We start from the raw sequence: 16776 nt of genomic DNA on the forward strand, positions 1-16776 counted from the left end.
ATGTGTTGCTGCCATGCTGTTCTAGCTACTATGCTGTGTTGTCATGTGTTGCTGCCATGCTGTGTTGTCATGTGTTGCTGCCTTGCTGTGTTGTCATGTGTTGCTGCCTTGCTGTGTTGTCATGTGTTGCTGCCTTGCTGTGTTGTCATGTGTTGCTGCCTTGCTGTGTTGCTGCCTTGCTGTGTTGCTGCCTTGCTGTGTTGTCATGTGTTGCTGCCTTGCTGTGTTGTCATGTGTTGCTGCCTTGCTGTGTTGCTGCCATGCTGTGTTGTCATGTGTTGCTACTATGCTGTGTTGTCATGTGTTGCTGCCTTGCTGTGTTGTCATGTGTTGCTGCCTTGCTGTGTTGTCATGTGTTGCTGCCTTGCTGTGTTGTCATGTGTTGCTGCCTTGCTGTGTTGTCATGTGTTGCTGCCTTGCTGTGTTGTCATGTGTTGCTGCCTTGCTGTGTTGTCATGTGTTGCTGCCTTGCTGTGTTGTCATGTGTTGCTGCCATGCTGTGTTGTCATGTGTTGCTGCCTTGCTGTGTTGTCATGTGTTGCTGCCTTGCTGTGTTGTCATGTGTTGCTGCCTTGCTGTGTTGTCATGTGTTGCTGCCTTGCTGTGTTGCTGCCTTGCTGTGTTGCTGTCTTATATGTAGTGTTGTCATGTGTTGCTGCCTTGCTGTGTTGTTGTCTTATATGTAGTGTTGTCATGTGTTGCTGCCTTGCTGTGTTGTTGTCTTATATGTAGTGTTGTCATGTGTTGCTGTCTTGCTGTGTTGCTGTCTTATATGTAGTGTTGTCATGTGTTGCTGCCTTGCTGTGTTGTTGCCTTGCTGTGTTGTTGTCTTATATGTAGTGTTGTCATGTGTTGCTGCCTTGCTGTGTTGCTGCCTTGCTGTGTTGCTGCCTTGCTGTGTTGCTGTCTTATATGTAGTGTTGTCATGTGTTGCTGCCTTGCTGTGTTGTTGCCTTGCTGTGTTGTTGTCTTATATGTAGTGTTGTCATGTGTTGCTGCCTTGCTGTGTTGCTGCCTTGCTGTGTTGTTGCCTTGCTGTGTTGCTGTCTTATATGTAGTGTTGTCATGTGTTGCTGCCTTGCTGTGTTGTTGTCTTATATGTAGTGTTGTCATGTGTTGCTGTGTTGTTGTCTTATATGTAGTGTTGTCATGTGTTGCTGCCTTGCTGTGTTGCTGTCTTATATGTAGTGTTGTCATGTGTGCTGCCTTGCTGTGTTGTTGCCTGTGTTTGCTGTTGTTGCTGCCTTGCTGTGTGCTGTTGTCTTATATGTAGTGTTGTCATGTGTTGCTGCCTTGCTGTGTTGCTGCCTTGCTGTGTTGTTGCCTTGCTGTGTTGTTGTCTTATATGTAGTGTTGTCATGTGTTGTTGTCTTGCTGTGTTGCTGCCTTGCTGTGTTGCTGCCTTGCTGTGTTGTTGTCTTATATGTAGTGTTGTCATGTGTGTTGTGTCCTGTATCTATCTATATTTTTAAAGCCCCCGTCCCCGTAGGAAGTCTTTCTCCTTTTGGTAGGCCGTCATTGTAAATAAGAATTTGTTCTTAACTGACTTCGTGAAATAAAATAAAAACTGAAATAAAATAAACGTAAATGTGATGTTTCAGTTTTTTATTATTAATACATATGCAAAAAAATCTGAAAACCTGTTTTTGCTTTTTTTAATGTGTAGATTGATGAGGAACAAAAACAATTGAATCCATTTTAGAACAAGGCTGTAAGGTAACAACATGTAGAAAAAGTGAAGTGGTCTGAATACTTTCTGAATGCCCTGAACACCAGTCTCAACGTCAACTGATGCTGGCCTTCGAGGCAGAGTTCCTCTGTCCAGTCTCAACGTCAACAGTGAAGAGGAGACTCTGGGATGCTGGCCTTCGAGGCAGAGTTCCTCTGTCCAGTCTCAACGTCAACAGTGAAGAGGAGACTCTGGGATGCTGGCCTTCTAGGCAGAGTTCCTCTGTCCAGTCTCAACGTCAACAGTGAAGAGGAGACTCTGGGATGCTGGCCTTCTAGGCAGAGTTCCTCTGTCCAGTCTCAACAGTGAAGAGGCGACTCCGGGATGCTGACCTTTTAGGCAGAGTTCCTCTGTCCAGTCTCAACGTCAACAGTGAAGAGGAGACTCCGGGATGCTGGCCTTCTAGGCAGAGTTCCTCTGTCCAGTCTCAACGTCAACAGTGAAGAGGAGACTCTGGGATGCTGGCCTTCTAGGCAGAGTTCCTCTGTCCAGTCTCAACAGTGAAGAGGCGACTCCGGGATGCTGACCTTTTAGGCAGAGTTCCTCTGTCCAGTCTCAACGTCAACAGTGAAGAGGCGACTCCGGGATGCTGGCCTTCTAGGCAGAGTTCCTCTGTCCAGTCTCAACGTCAACAGTGAAGAGGAGACTCCGGGATGCTGGCCTTCCAGGCAGAGTTCCTCTGTCCAGTCTCACCGTCAACAGTGAAGAGGAGACTCCGGGATGCTGTCCTTCTAGGCAGAGTTCCTCTGTCCAGTCTCAACGTCAACAGTGAAGAGGCGACTCCGGGATGCTGCCCTTCTAGGCAGAGTTCCTCTGTCCAGTGTCTGTGTTCTTTTTCCCATCTTAATCTTAATTTTTATTGGCCAGTCTGGCATTTTCATGGCAAATTAATTACTTAAAAATCATACAATGTTATTTTCTGGATTTTTGTTTTAGATTCCGTCTCTCACAGTTGAAGTGGACCTATGATAAAAATTACAGACCTCTACATGCTTTGTAAGTAGGTAAACCTGCAAAATCGGCAGTGTATCAAATACTTGTTCTCCCCACTGTATATGCACACACTATATATACACAGACTATATAGTTACACACCTCTTCCTGGGGGGTCCAGCACTGCTGAAAAGTTTTCTCTTTGGGGATTTACCGTTGCCGAGTCCTAACCTACAACACACAATAACACCTAACCTTCAACACACAATAATATATACATAATAACACCTAACCTTCAACACACAATAATATATACATAATAACACCTAACCTTCAACACACAATAATATATACATAATAACACCTAACCTTCAACACACAATAATATATACATAATAACACCTAACCTTCAACACACAATAATATATACATAATAACACCTAACCTTCAACACACAATAATATATACATAATAACACCTAACCTTCAACACACAATAATATATACATAATAACACCTAACCTTCAACACACAATAATATATACATAATAACACCTAACCTACAACACACAATAATATATACATCATAACAACCAACCCCATTACTCTATACAGCAGTGTGATGATATATACATAATAACAACCAACCCCATTACTCTATACAGCAGTGTGATTATACATAACAACCAACCCCATTACTCTATACAGCAGTGATAATATATACATAATAACAACCAACCCCATTACTCTATACAGCAGTGATGATATATACATAATAACAACCAACCCCATTACTCTATACAGCAGTGTAATAATATATACATAATAACAACCAACCCCATTACTCTATACAGCAGTGATAATATATACATAATAACAACCAACCCCATTACTCTATACAGCAGTGTGATAATATATACATAATAACAACCAACCCCATTACTCTATACAGCAGTGTGATGATATATACATAATAACAACCAACCCCATTACTCTATACAGCAGTGTGATAATATATACATAATAACAACCAACCCCATTACTCTATGCAGCAGTGTGATAATATATACATAATAACAACCAACCCCATTACTCTATACAGCAGTGTGATGATATATACATAATAACAACCAACCCCATTACTCTATACAGCAGTGTGATGATATATACATAATAACAACCAACCCCATTACTCTACACAGCAGTGTGATAATATATACATAATAACAACCAACCCCATTACTCTATACAGCAGTGTGATAATATATACATAATAACAACAGCAACCCCATTACTCTATACAGCAGTGATAATATATACATAATAACAACCAACCCCATTACTCTATACAGCAGTGATAATATATACATAATAACAACCAACCCCATTACTCTATACAGCAGTGTGATAATATATACATAATAACAACCAACCCCATTACTCTACACAGCAGTGTGATAATATATACATAATAACAACCAACCCCATTACTCTATACAGCAGTGTGATAATATATACATAATAACAACCAACCCCATTACTCTATACAGCAGTGTGATAATATATACATAATAACAACCAACCCCATTACTCTATACAGCAGTGATAATATATACATAATAACAACCAACCCCATTACTCTATACAGCAGTGTGATAATATATACATAATAACAACCAACCCCATTACTCTATACAGCAGTGATAATATATACATAATAACAACCAACCCCATTACTCTATACAGCAGTGATAATATATACATAATAACAACCAACCCCATTACTCTATACAGCAGTGTGATGATATATACATAATAACAACCAACCCCATTACTCTATACAGCAGTGTGATAATATATACATAATAACAACCAACCCCATTACTCTATACAGCAGTGATAATATATACATAATAACAACCAACCCCATTACTCTATGCAGCAGTGTGATGATATATACATAATAACAACCAACCCCATTACTCTATGCAGCAGTGTGATGATATATACATAATAACAACCAACCCCATTACTCTATACAGCAGTGTGATAATATATACATAATAACAACCAACCCCATTACTCTATACAGCAGTGTGATAATATATACATAATAACAACCAACCCCATTACTCTATACAGCAGTGATAATATATACATAATAACAACCAACCCCATTACTCTATACAGCAGTGATAATATATACATAATAACAACCAACCCCATTACTCTATGCAGCAGTGTGATAATATATACATAATAACAACCAACCCCATTACTCTACACAGCAGTGTGATAATATATACATAATAACAACCAACCCCATTACTCTATACAGCAGTGTGATAATATATACATAATAACAACCAACCCCATTACTCTATACAGCAGTGTGATAATATATACATAATAACAACCAACCCCATTACTCTATACAGCAGTGATAATATATACATAATAACAACCAACCCCATTACTCTATACAGCAGTGTGATAATATATACATAATAACAACCAACCCCATTACTCTATACAGCAGTGATAATATATACATAATAACAACCAACCCCATTACTCTATGCAGCAGTGTGATGATATATACATAATAACAACCAACCTCATTACTCTATACAGCAGTGTAATAATATATACATAATAACAACCAACCCCATTACTCTATACAGCAGTGATAATATATACATAATAACAACCAACCCCATTACTCTATACAGCAGTGTGATAATATATACATAATAACAACCAACCCCATTACTCTATACAGCAGTGTGATTATACATAACAACCAACCCCATTACTCTATGCAGCAGTGTGCATCTTACCCTGCTCTCAGCATCAGAAGGCTGGGACTCAATTTGACCGACGAGCCTGGAGAGGAGGGAGGGAGATGAGGGGAGGAGGGAGACATACGAGGAGAGGAGGGAGAGATACGAGGGGAGGAGGGAGAGATACGAGGGGAGGAGGGAGAGATACGAGGGGAGGAGGGAGAGATACGAGGGGAGGAGGGAGAGATACGAGGGGAGGAGGGAGACATACGAGGGGAGGAGGGAGACATACGAGGAGAGGAGGGAGACATACGAGGAGAGGAGGGAGACATACGAGGAGAGGAGGGAGACATACGAGGAGAGGAGGGAGAGATACGAGGAGAGGAGGGAGAGATACGTGGGGAGGAAGCAGCAGGTCTGTCTGTCCACACTAGACATTGGTCTTCCTAAAGGAGACAGAATGATAGTTTGTATGTTCTAACTAAATAAGAGCAATAATGACTTCTTTTTGTAGGCACCAACTCCACCATGGTTAGACAAAGCCTATAGGGAAATGTAGTTTTTTTTGTTATTTAGGGGGATAAACATTGAAAATAAGGTCCATAGAAAACACAGGCTTAGGAGATACTTTACGTTTTGTTTTAGGAGATAATCTTAAATCAGTTAACGTCACTTTTGAAGCATTTATGTAAAAAAAAAAGACAAGAGACTTTATATTTCATAAAGGTCATGTTAACACCTAACCCTAACCCCAACCTTAACCCCTAACCCCAACCCACCTAACCCCAACCTTAACCCCTAACCCTAATCCCCCTAACCCTCCTAACCCCAACCTTAACCCCTAACCCTAATCCCCCTAACCCTCCTAACCCCAACCCCTAACCCTAACCCCCCTAACCCCTAACCCCAACCCTAATCCCAACCCTATCCCCAACCCCTAACCCTTAACCCCCCTACCCCTAACCCCTAACCCTTAACCCTAACCCTTAACCCCAACCCCCTAACCCCAACCCTTAACCCCCTAACCCTAACCCCTAACCCCAACTACTAACCCTAACCCCTAACCCCAAACCCCCTAACCCTAACCCCAACTCCCCCAGCTCCCCTAACCCCAACCCCTAACCCCAACCCCTAACCCCCTAACCCCTTACCCTAACCCTAACCCCAACCCCTAACCCTTCCCCTTAACCCTAACCCCCCTAAACCCCTAACCCCAACCCCTAACCCCTAACCCTAACCCCAACCCCTAACCCTTCCCCTTAACCCTAATCCCCCTAACCCCTAACCCCAACCCCTAACTCCCCCTAACCCTTAACCCTAACCCCTAACCCTTCCCTTAACCCTAACCCCTAACCCCTAACCCCAACACCTAACTCCCCTAACCCTTAACCCTAACCCCTAACTCCAACCCCTAACCCTAACCCCCCTAACCCTTAACCCTAACCCCTAACCCTTAACCCTAACCCCTAACCCCAACCCCTAACCCCTAACACTTACCCCTAACCCCAACCCCTAACCCCTAACCCTTAACCCTTAACCCTAACCCCCCTAACCCTAACCCCCGTAACCCCAACCCCTACCCCCTAACCCCTAACCCTTAACCCCTAACCCCCCCTAACCCTTAACCCTAACCCCCTAATCCCTAATCCCTAACCCTTCCCCATACTGTAGGGATGGGTGAACCAACCACCTGAATAACAAAGGCCCTTTTATCCAAAGCAACTTAATCATGAATGCGTACATTTTACGGGTGGTCCTGGGAAGTGTGTTAGTTACCTTTCCTCTATGGCAGTGAGTAACCATGGTGACGGTTGCCTGGATACAGAAGCTACGTCTCTCTCTGTACTGAAGTCGCTCCACCTCCCACTTTAGCTCCGCCCCTCTCAGCAGGCCGAGTTCACCTACACACACAGTAAGAAACAGAAGACCTGAACAAAAATATAAACGTGTGCAAAGCTGACATCAAGGTAAAGGTGTGGCAACTACTGAAGAATCTCAAATATATGTTGATTTGTTTAACACTTTTGTTTGGTTACTACATGATTCCATATGTGTTATTACATAGTGTTGATGTCTTCACTATTATTCTACGATGTAGAGAATAGTAAAAAATTAAGAAAAACCCTGGAATGAGTAGATGTGTCCAAACTTTTGACTGGTGCTGTATGTATGAGCTGGAAATCAAGAGTAAGCTAATTAAGACATCAAAGTGTATTTGTCACGTGAGCCGAATACAACAGGTCAGACCTTACAGTGAATCGCTTACTTACAATGTGCGAAAAAAAAGGTGTGTGTGTGTAGGTAAGTAAAGAAAAAAAACAACAGTGAAAAGACAATTGAAAAAAAGAGTTGCAAGGCTTCATTCTGACAGTTATTCAGGCTGATTGAGGTCCATTCTGACAGTTATTCAGGCTGATTGAGGTCCATTCTGACAGTTATTCAGGCTGATTGAGGTCCATTCTGACAGTTATTCAGGCTGATTGAGGTCCATTCTGACAGTTATTCAGGCTGATTGAGGTCCATTCTGACAGTTATTCAGGCTGATTGAGGCCCATTCTGACAGTTATTCAGGCTGATTGAGGTCCATTCTGACAGTTATTCAGGCTGATTGAGGTCCATTCTGACAGTTATTCAGGCTGATTGAGGTCCATTCTGACAGTTATTCAGGCTGATTGAGGTCCATTCTGACAGTTATTCAGGCTGATTGAGGCCCATTCTGACAGTTATTCAGGCTGATTGAGGTCCATTCTGACAGTTATTCAGGCTGATTGAGGTCCATTCTGACAGTTATTCAGGCTGATTGAGGTCCATTCTGACAGTTATTCAGGCTGATTGAGGTCCATTCTGACAGTTATTCAGGCTGATTGAGGTCCATTCTGACAGTTATTCAGGCTGATTGAGGTCCATTCTGACAGTTATTCAGGCTGATTGAGGTCCATTCTGACAGTTATTCAGGCTGATTGAGGTCCATTCTGACAGTTATTCAGGCTGATTGAGGTCCATTCTGACAGTTATTCAGGCTGATTGGGGTCCATTCTGACAGTTATTCAGGCTGATTGAGGTCCATTCTGACAGTTATTCAGGCTGATTGAGGTCCATTCTGACAGTTATTCAGGCTGATTGAGGTCCATTCTGACAGTTATTCAGGCTGATTGAGGTCCATTCTGACAGTTATTCAGGCTGATTGAGGTCCATTCTGACAGTTATTCAGGCTGATTGAGGCCCATTCTGACAGTTATTCAGGCTGATTGGGGTCCATTCTGACAGTTATTCAGGCTGATTGAGGTCCATTCTGACAGTTATTCAGGCTGATTGAGGTCCATTCTGACAGTTATTCAGGCTGATTGAGGTCCATTCTGACAGTTATTCAGGCTGATTGAGGTCCATTCTGACAGTTATTCAGGCTGATTGAGGTCCATTCTGACAGTTATTCAGGCTGATTGAGGTCCATTCTGACAGTTATTCAGGCTGATTGAGGTCCATTCTGACAGTTATTCAGGCTGATTGAGGTCCATTCTGACAGTTATTCAGGCTGATTGAGGTCCATTCTGACAGTTATTCAGGCTGATTGAGGTCCATTCTGACAGTTATTCAGGCTGATTGAGGTCCATTCTGACAGTTATTCAGGCTGATTGAGGTCCATTCTGACAGTTATTCAGGCTGATTGAGGTCCATTCTGACAGTTATTCAGGCTGATTGAGGCCCATTCTGACAGTTATTCAGGCTGATTGAGGTCCATTCTGACAGTTATTCAGGCTGATTGAGGTCCATTCTGACAGTTAGTCAGGCTGATTGAGGTACCATGTACGTGTAGATATGCCTAAAGTGACTATGATTGAGGTAGCATGTACATGTAGATATGGTTAAAGTGACTATGCATATATGATGAACAGAGAGTAGCAGCAGTGTAAACGAGGGGGGAGGTACACAATGCAAATAGTCTGGGTAACCATTGGTTACCTGTCAAGGAGTCTTATGGCTTGGGGGTATCTACCATCGAGAGCATCCTGACTGGTTGCATCACTGCCTGGTATGACAACTGCTCGGCCTCCGACCGCAAGACACTAGAGAGGGTACTGCGTACGGCCCAGTACATCACCGGGGCCAAGCTTCCTGCCATCATCTATACCAGGCGGTGTCAGAGGAAGGACCTAAAAATTGTCAAAGACCTCAAACCACCCCAGTCATAGACGGTTCTCTCTACTACCGCATGGCAAACGGTACCGGAGTGCCAAGTCTAGGACAAAAAGGCTTCTCAACAGTTTTTACCCCCCAAGCCATAAGACTCCTGAATAGGTAACCAAATGGTTACCAGGACTATTTGCATCGTGTGCCCCCCCCCCACAACCCCTCTTTTACGCTGCTGCTACTCTCTGTTTATTATCTATGCATAGTCACTTTAACTCTACCTACATGTACATATTACCTCAATTACCTTGACGAATCAGTGCACCGGCACATTGACTCTGTACCGTAATACCCTGTATATAGCCTCCACATTGACTCTGTACCAGTACCCCCTGTATATAACCTCCACATTGACTCTGTACCGTAACACCCTGTATATAACCTCCACATTGACTCTGTACCGTAACACCCTGTATATAGCCTCCACATTGACTCTGTACCGTAATACCCTGTATATAGCCTCCACATTGACTCTGTACCGTAATACCCTGTATATAGCCTCCACATTGACTCTGTACCAGTACCCCCTGTATATAACCTCCACATTGACTCTGTACCGTAATACCCTGTATATAGCCTCCACATTGACTCTGTACCGTAATACCCTGTATCTAGCCTCCACAATGACTCTGTACCGTAATACCCTGTATATAGCCTCCACATTGACTCTGTACCGTAATAACCTGTATATAGCCTCCACATTGACTCTGTATCGGTACCCCCTGTATATAGCCTCCACATTGACTCTGTACTGGTACCCCCTGTATATAGCCTCCACATTAACTCTGTACCGGTACCCCCTGTATATAGTCTCCACAATGACTCTGTACTGGTACACCCTGTATATAGCCTCCACATTGACTCTGTACCGTAATACCCTGTATATAGCCTCCACATTGACTCTGTACCGTAATACCCTGTATATAGCCTCCACATTGACTCTGTACCGTAATACCCTGTATATAGCCTCCACATTGACTCTGTACCGTAATACCCTGTATATAGCCTCCACATTGACTCTGTACCGTAATACCCTGTATATAGCCTCCACATTGACTCTGTACCGGTACCCCCTGTATATAGCCTCCACATTGACTATGTACCGTAATACCCTGTATATAGCCTCCACATTGACTCTGTACCGTAATACCCTGTATATAGCCTCCACATTGACTGTATAAAGTCTCGCTGTTGTTATTTTACTGCTCTTTAATTACTTGTTACTTTTATTCCTTACTCTTATTCTCTTTTTTTAAATTGCATTGTTGGTTAAGTGCTCATATGTTTCACCTGTTGTATACGAAGCAATTTGACTTTCCATTCCACTTCTTCTTTCTCCCTTAGGCGTCTCACATTGCAATGTATTGCTCTGGCCACATCTGCAGTCCTCATGTCTCCTTCCAGCATGCCTAAGACACGTTCACGCAGATGAGCAGGGATCCTGGGCATCTTTCTTTTGGTGTTTACCAGTCAGTAGTAAGGCCTCTTTAGTGTCCTAAGTTTCCATAACTGTGACCTTAATTGCCTACCGTCTGTAAGCTGTTAGTGTCTTAACGACCGTTCCACAGGTGCATGTTCATTAATTGTTTATGGTTCATTGAACAAGCATGGGAAACAGTGTTTAAACCCTTTACAATGAAGATCTGTGAAGTTATTTGGATTTTTACGGATTATCTTTGAAAGACAGCGTCCTGAAAAAGGGCCTTTTTTGCTGAATTTACAGTCAACTAACCTGGATAAACTAGAAACTCAGTCATACCTTTTCTGTTCTTCATGTAGGCTTCCAGGGAGACGGGAGGGGGCGGGTAGATGAAGTATCCACCAACCACAGCCCTGCTCAGCACCTGTCTGTCATCCACGCTCCGCAGCCATCGGACAAACTGACGCACTGGGTGGAGCTTCCTGTAGGGCATCACTGAGTGGTGGCCAGAACCTAGAGGTTAACCAATCAGCATCAAGAACTGGGAATGTGTGTTACCAGTACAGTAGACCTGTGTGTGTGTGTGTAGGTAGTGTGTGTGTAGGTAGTGTGTGTGTAGGTAGTGTGTGTGTAGGTAGTGTGTGTGTAGGTAGTGTGTGTGTAGGTAGTGTGTGTGTAGGTAGTGTGTGTGTAGGTAGTGTGTGTGTATTTGTATTTATTATGGATCCCCATTAGTTCCTGCCAAGGCAGCAGCTACTCTTCCTGGGGTTTATTATGGATCCCCATTAGTTCCTGCCAAGGCAGCAGCTACTCTTCCTGGGGTTTATTATGGATCCCCATTAGTTCCTGCCAAGGCAGCAGCTACTCTTCCTGGGGTTTATTATGGATCCCCATTAGTTCCTGCCAAGGCAGCAGCTACTCTTCCTGGGGTTTATTATGGATCCCCATTAGTTCCTGCCAAGGCAGCAGCTACTCTTCCTGGGGTTTATTATGGATCCCCATTAGTTCCTGCCAAGGCAGCAGCTACTCTTCCTGGGGTCCAGCAACATTAAGGCAGTTATACAATTTTAAAAACATTACAATACATTCACAACACATTAAGTATGTGCCCTCAGGCCCCTACTCTGTGTAGTGGTCCTTCTGTAGCTCAGTTGGTAGAGCATGGCGCTTGTAACGCCAGGGTAGTGGGTTCGATTCCCGGGACCACCCATACGTAGAATGTATGCACACATGACTGTAAGTCGCTTTGGATAAAAGCGTCTGCTAAATGGCATATATATATATATATATATATATATATACTCCACTATCATGTATATCATGTACATGTAGTCATGTCTCTATGTAGTACTGTGGAATAGAGTTCCATGTAGTCATGGCTCTATGTAGTACTGTGGAATAGAGTTCCATGTAGTCATGTCTCTATGTAGTACTGTGGAATAGAGTTCCATGTGAGTCATGGCTCTATGTAGTACTGTGGAATAGAGTTCCATGTAGTCATGGCTCTATGTAGTACTGTGGAATAGAGTTCCATGTAGTCATGTCTCTATGTAGTACTGTGGAATAGAGTTCCATGTAGTCATCGCTCTATGTAGTACTGTGGAATAGAGTTCCATGTAGTCATGTCTCTATGTAGTACTGTGGAATAGAGTTCCATGTAGTCATGGCTCTATGTAGTACTGTGGAATAGAGTTCCATGTAGTCATGTCTCTATGTAGTACTGTGGAATAGAGTTCCATGTAGTCATGTCTCTATGTAGTACTGTGGAATAGAGTTCCATGTAGTCATGTCTCTATGTAGTACTGTGGAATAGAGTTCCATGTAGTCATGTCTCTATGTAGTACTGTGGAATAGAGTTCCATGTAGTCATGTCTCTATGTAGTACTGTGGAATAGAGTTCCATGTAGTCATGGCTCTATGTAGTACTGTGGAATAGAGTTCCATGTAGTCATGGCTCTATGTAGTACTGTGGAATAGAGTTCCATGTAGTCATGGCTCTATGTAGTACTGTGGAATAGAGTTCCATGTAGTCATGGCTCTATGTAGTACTGTGCGCCTCCCATAGTCTGTTCTGGACTTGGGGACTGTGAAGAGACCTCTGGTGGCATGTCTTGTGGGGGTGTGCATGGGTGTCTTGTGGGGTGTGCATGGGTGTCTTGTGGGGTGTGCATGGGTGTCTTGTGGGGTGTGCATGGGTGTCTGAGCTGTGTGCTCGTAGTTTTCAGGTAGTGTGTGTGTATTACCTGTGCAGTAGATCTGTGTTTAGGTAGTGTGTAGGTAGCGTGTGTGTGTGTGTTACCTGTGCAGTAGATCTGTGTGTAGGTAGTTTGTAGGTAGCGTGTGTGTGTTACCTGTGCAGTAGATCTGTGTTTAGGTAGTGTGTAGGTAGCGTGTGTGTGTTACCTGTGCACTAGATCTGTGTGTAGGTAGTTTGCAGGTAGCGTGTGTGTGTGTGTTACCTGTGCAGTAGATCTGTGTTTAGGTAGTGTGTAGGTAGCGTGTGTGTGTGTGTGTGTTACCTGTGCAGTAGATCTGTGTTTAGGTAGTGTGTAGGTAGCGTGTGTGTGTGTGTTACCTGTGCAGTAGATCTGTGTGTAGGTAGTTTGTAGGTAGCGTGTGTGTGTGTGTGTTACCTGTGCAGTAGATCTGTGTGTAGGTAGTGTGTAGGTAGCGTGTGTGTGTCAACTGTGCAGTAGATCTGTGTGTAGGTAGTTTGTAGGTAGCGTGTGTGTGTGTGTGTGTTACCTGTGCAGTAGATCTGTGTGTAGGTAGTGTTGGTGAGGTAACAGCAGGATGAATCTCCAACCATCTGGAGTCTGGTACACACCACTACAGACACTACAGAGACACAGAGAGACACAGAGAAAGAATCAGTTATAGAACCCATTGCCCTTCATGGTTGTGAGGTCTGGGGTCCGCTCACCAACCAAGAATTCACCAAATGGGACAAACACCAAATTGAGACTCTGCACGCAGAATTCTGCAAAAAAATAAAAAATAATGCTGAGCAGAATTTGTCCGATACTAATGATCAAAATCCAGAAAAGAGCCGTTAAATTCTACAACCACCTAAAAGGAAGTGATTCCCAAACCTTCCACAACAAAGCCATCACCTACAGAGAGATGAACCTGGAGAAGAGTCCCCTAAGCAAGCTGGTCCTGGGGCTCTGTTCAAACACAAACACACCCCACGGAGCCCCAGGACAGCAACACAATTAGACACAACCAAATCATGAGAAAACAAAAATAATATTCTTTCCAATGTGTCAAGTAATTAACAAAAAAAACTGAGCAAACTAGAATGCTATTTGGCCCTAAACAGAGTGTACAGTTGTGGCAAAACGTTTTGAGAATGACACAAATATTAATTTACACAAAGTTTGCTGCCGAGCCACTTAGTTATCACTTTTGCCTTATGGCAAGGTGCTCCATCATGCTGGAAAAGGCCTTGTTCATAACCAAACTGTTCCTGGATGGTTGGGAGAAGTTGCTCTCAGAGGATGTGTTGTTACCATTCTTTATTCATGGCTGTGTTCTTAGGCAACATTGTAAGTGAGCCCACTCCCTTTGCTGAGAAGCAACCCCACACATAAATGGTCTCAGGATGCTTTCTGTTGGCATGACACAGGACTGATGGTAGCGCTCACCTTGTCTTCTCCGGACAAGCTTTTTTCCAAATGCCCCAAACAATCGGAAAGGGGATTCATCAGAGAAAATGACTTTACCCCAGTCCTCAGCAGTCCAATCCCTGTACCTTTTGCAGAATATCAGTCTGTCCCTGATGTTTTTCATGGAGAGAAGTGGCTTCTTTGCTGCCCTTCTTGACACCAGGCCATCCTCCAAAATGTTTAGCCTCGCTGTGCGTGCAGATGCACTCACACCTGCCTGCTGCCATTCCTGAGCAAGCTCTGTACTGGTGGTGCCCCGATCCCACAACTGAATCAACTTAAAAGGCAACGGTCCTAGCGCTTGCTGGACTTTCTTGGGCGCCCTGAAACCTTCACAGCAATTGAACCGCTCTCCTTGAAGTTCTTGATGATCTGATAAATGGTTGATTTAGGTGCAATCTTACTGGCAGCAATATCCTTGCCTGTGAAGCCCTTTTTGTGCAAAGCAATGATGACGGCACATGTTTCCTTGCAGGTAACCATGGTTGACAGAGGATGAACAATGATTCCAAGCACCACTCTCCTTTTGAAGCTTTCAGTCTGTTATTGGAACTCAATCAGCATGACAGAGAGAATCTCCAGCCTTGTCCTCATCAACACTCACACCAGTGTTAACGAGAGAATCACTGACATGTCAGCTGGTCCTCTTGTGGCAGGGCTGAAATGCAGTGGAAATGTTTTGGGGGGATTCAGTTCATTTGCATGGCACAGAGGGACTTTGCAATTAATTATAATTCATCTGATCACTCTTCATAACATTCAGGAGTATATGCAAATTGCAATCATACAAATTGAGGCAGCAGACTTTGTGAAAATTAATATTTGTGTCATTCTCAAAACTTTCGAACACAACTGTACTGTACACAGTGGCAGAATGACTGACCCAAATTTAAGGAAATCTTTGACTATGTACAGACTCAGTGAGCATAGCCTTGCTCTCAAGAGAAGACAGGCTATGTGCACACTGCCTACAAAATGAGGTGGAAACTGAGCTGCACTTCCTAACCTCCTGCCCAATGTATGACCATATTAGAGAGACATATTTCCCTCAGATTACACAGATCCACAAAGAATTAGAAAACAAACCCACTTTTGATAAACCCCCATACCTACTGGGTGAAATACCACAGTGTTCCATCACAGCAGCAAGATTTGTGACCTGTTGCCACGAGAAAAGGGCAACCAGTGAAGAACAAACTGTCACGACTTTCCTTTTCCATTTGTTTTGTCTTGTTTTCCTGGTTCACATTCCCTCATCAGACTAAACGTATAATAATCCTGTTGTCTGTGTGTGGAACAGTTCTTTGTGTAAGGTGTTACACTGTTTGTTTCAAACCTAGGTTTGTTTGTTTAGTTTAATCCAGTTCTTGTTACCGTGGTTGTGCTTTGTGCTGCCTCGCCTGTGCCTTTGGGCCAGGGTGTAAATTAAAGTTCTCCTGTTACCACCCAGTTCTGCTCTCCTGTACCTTTGGGCCAGGGTGGATATTAAAGCTGTTACCACCCATCTCTGCTCTCCTGTGCCTGACTTTCCGGCAACGAGTCACGTTACACAAACACCGTTGTAAATTACAACCCATATTTATGTTGATTTATTTTCCCTTTTATACTTGAACCATTTGTACATCGTTACAACACTGTATATAGACATAATATATAAGATTTGTAATGTCTTTATTCTTTTTGGAACTTCTGTGAGTGTAATGTTCATTTTTAATTGTTTATTTCACTTTTGTATATTATCTACTTCACTTGCTTTGGCAATGTTAACATATGTTTCCCCTGGCAATAAAGCCCCTTAAGTTGAATTGAGAGAGCGATAGAGGGAGAGAGTTGAGGGGAGGCATGAGTAGAGTATAGGAGGAGTCCGTGTGTGTGTGTGTGTGTGTGTGTGTGTGTGTGTGTGTGTGTGTATTATCTCACGTGGGAGTATCTTGTTGTGTGCCTCTGGTTGAGACGTTGAGAAGAGCTTTATCATGATTGGTTGATCAGAAGTCCCGTCGTCCAATCGGAGCCACCGATACTCCAACAGCTCTTTACCCTGTCCATCTGCATGAGG

At 43.3% G+C, this 16776-nt stretch overlaps 1 protein-coding gene across 1 annotated transcript in view; it reads right to left on the reverse strand.

Annotated features, from left to right (window-relative positions):
- si:ch73-71d17.2 (mediator of DNA damage checkpoint protein 1) overlaps window positions 1-16776 on the reverse strand; it is a 47377-nt gene that overhangs the window by 18229 nt on the left and 12372 nt on the right. The window contains exons 5-10 of the mRNA XM_052515559.1: window positions 16641-16766; window positions 13798-13890; window positions 11392-11565; window positions 7221-7345; window positions 5502-5890; window positions 2825-2893 (exon numbers count right to left, since the gene is read on the reverse strand). Coding sequence (XP_052371519.1) covers window positions 2825-2893; window positions 5502-5890; window positions 7221-7345; window positions 11392-11565; window positions 13798-13890; window positions 16641-16695 — 905 coding nt within the window. The 5' untranslated portion in view covers window positions 16696-16766. The remainder of the gene's footprint in view (window positions 1-2824; window positions 2894-5501; window positions 5891-7220; window positions 7346-11391; window positions 11566-13797; window positions 13891-16640; window positions 16767-16776) is intronic.

Source organism: Oncorhynchus keta, unplaced genomic scaffold (assembly GCF_023373465.1).
Source record: "Oncorhynchus keta strain PuntledgeMale-10-30-2019 unplaced genomic scaffold, Oket_V2 Un_scaffold_2955_pilon_pilon, whole genome shotgun sequence".
NCBI classification, from domain to species: Eukaryota; Metazoa; Chordata; class Actinopteri; order Salmoniformes; family Salmonidae; genus Oncorhynchus; species Oncorhynchus keta.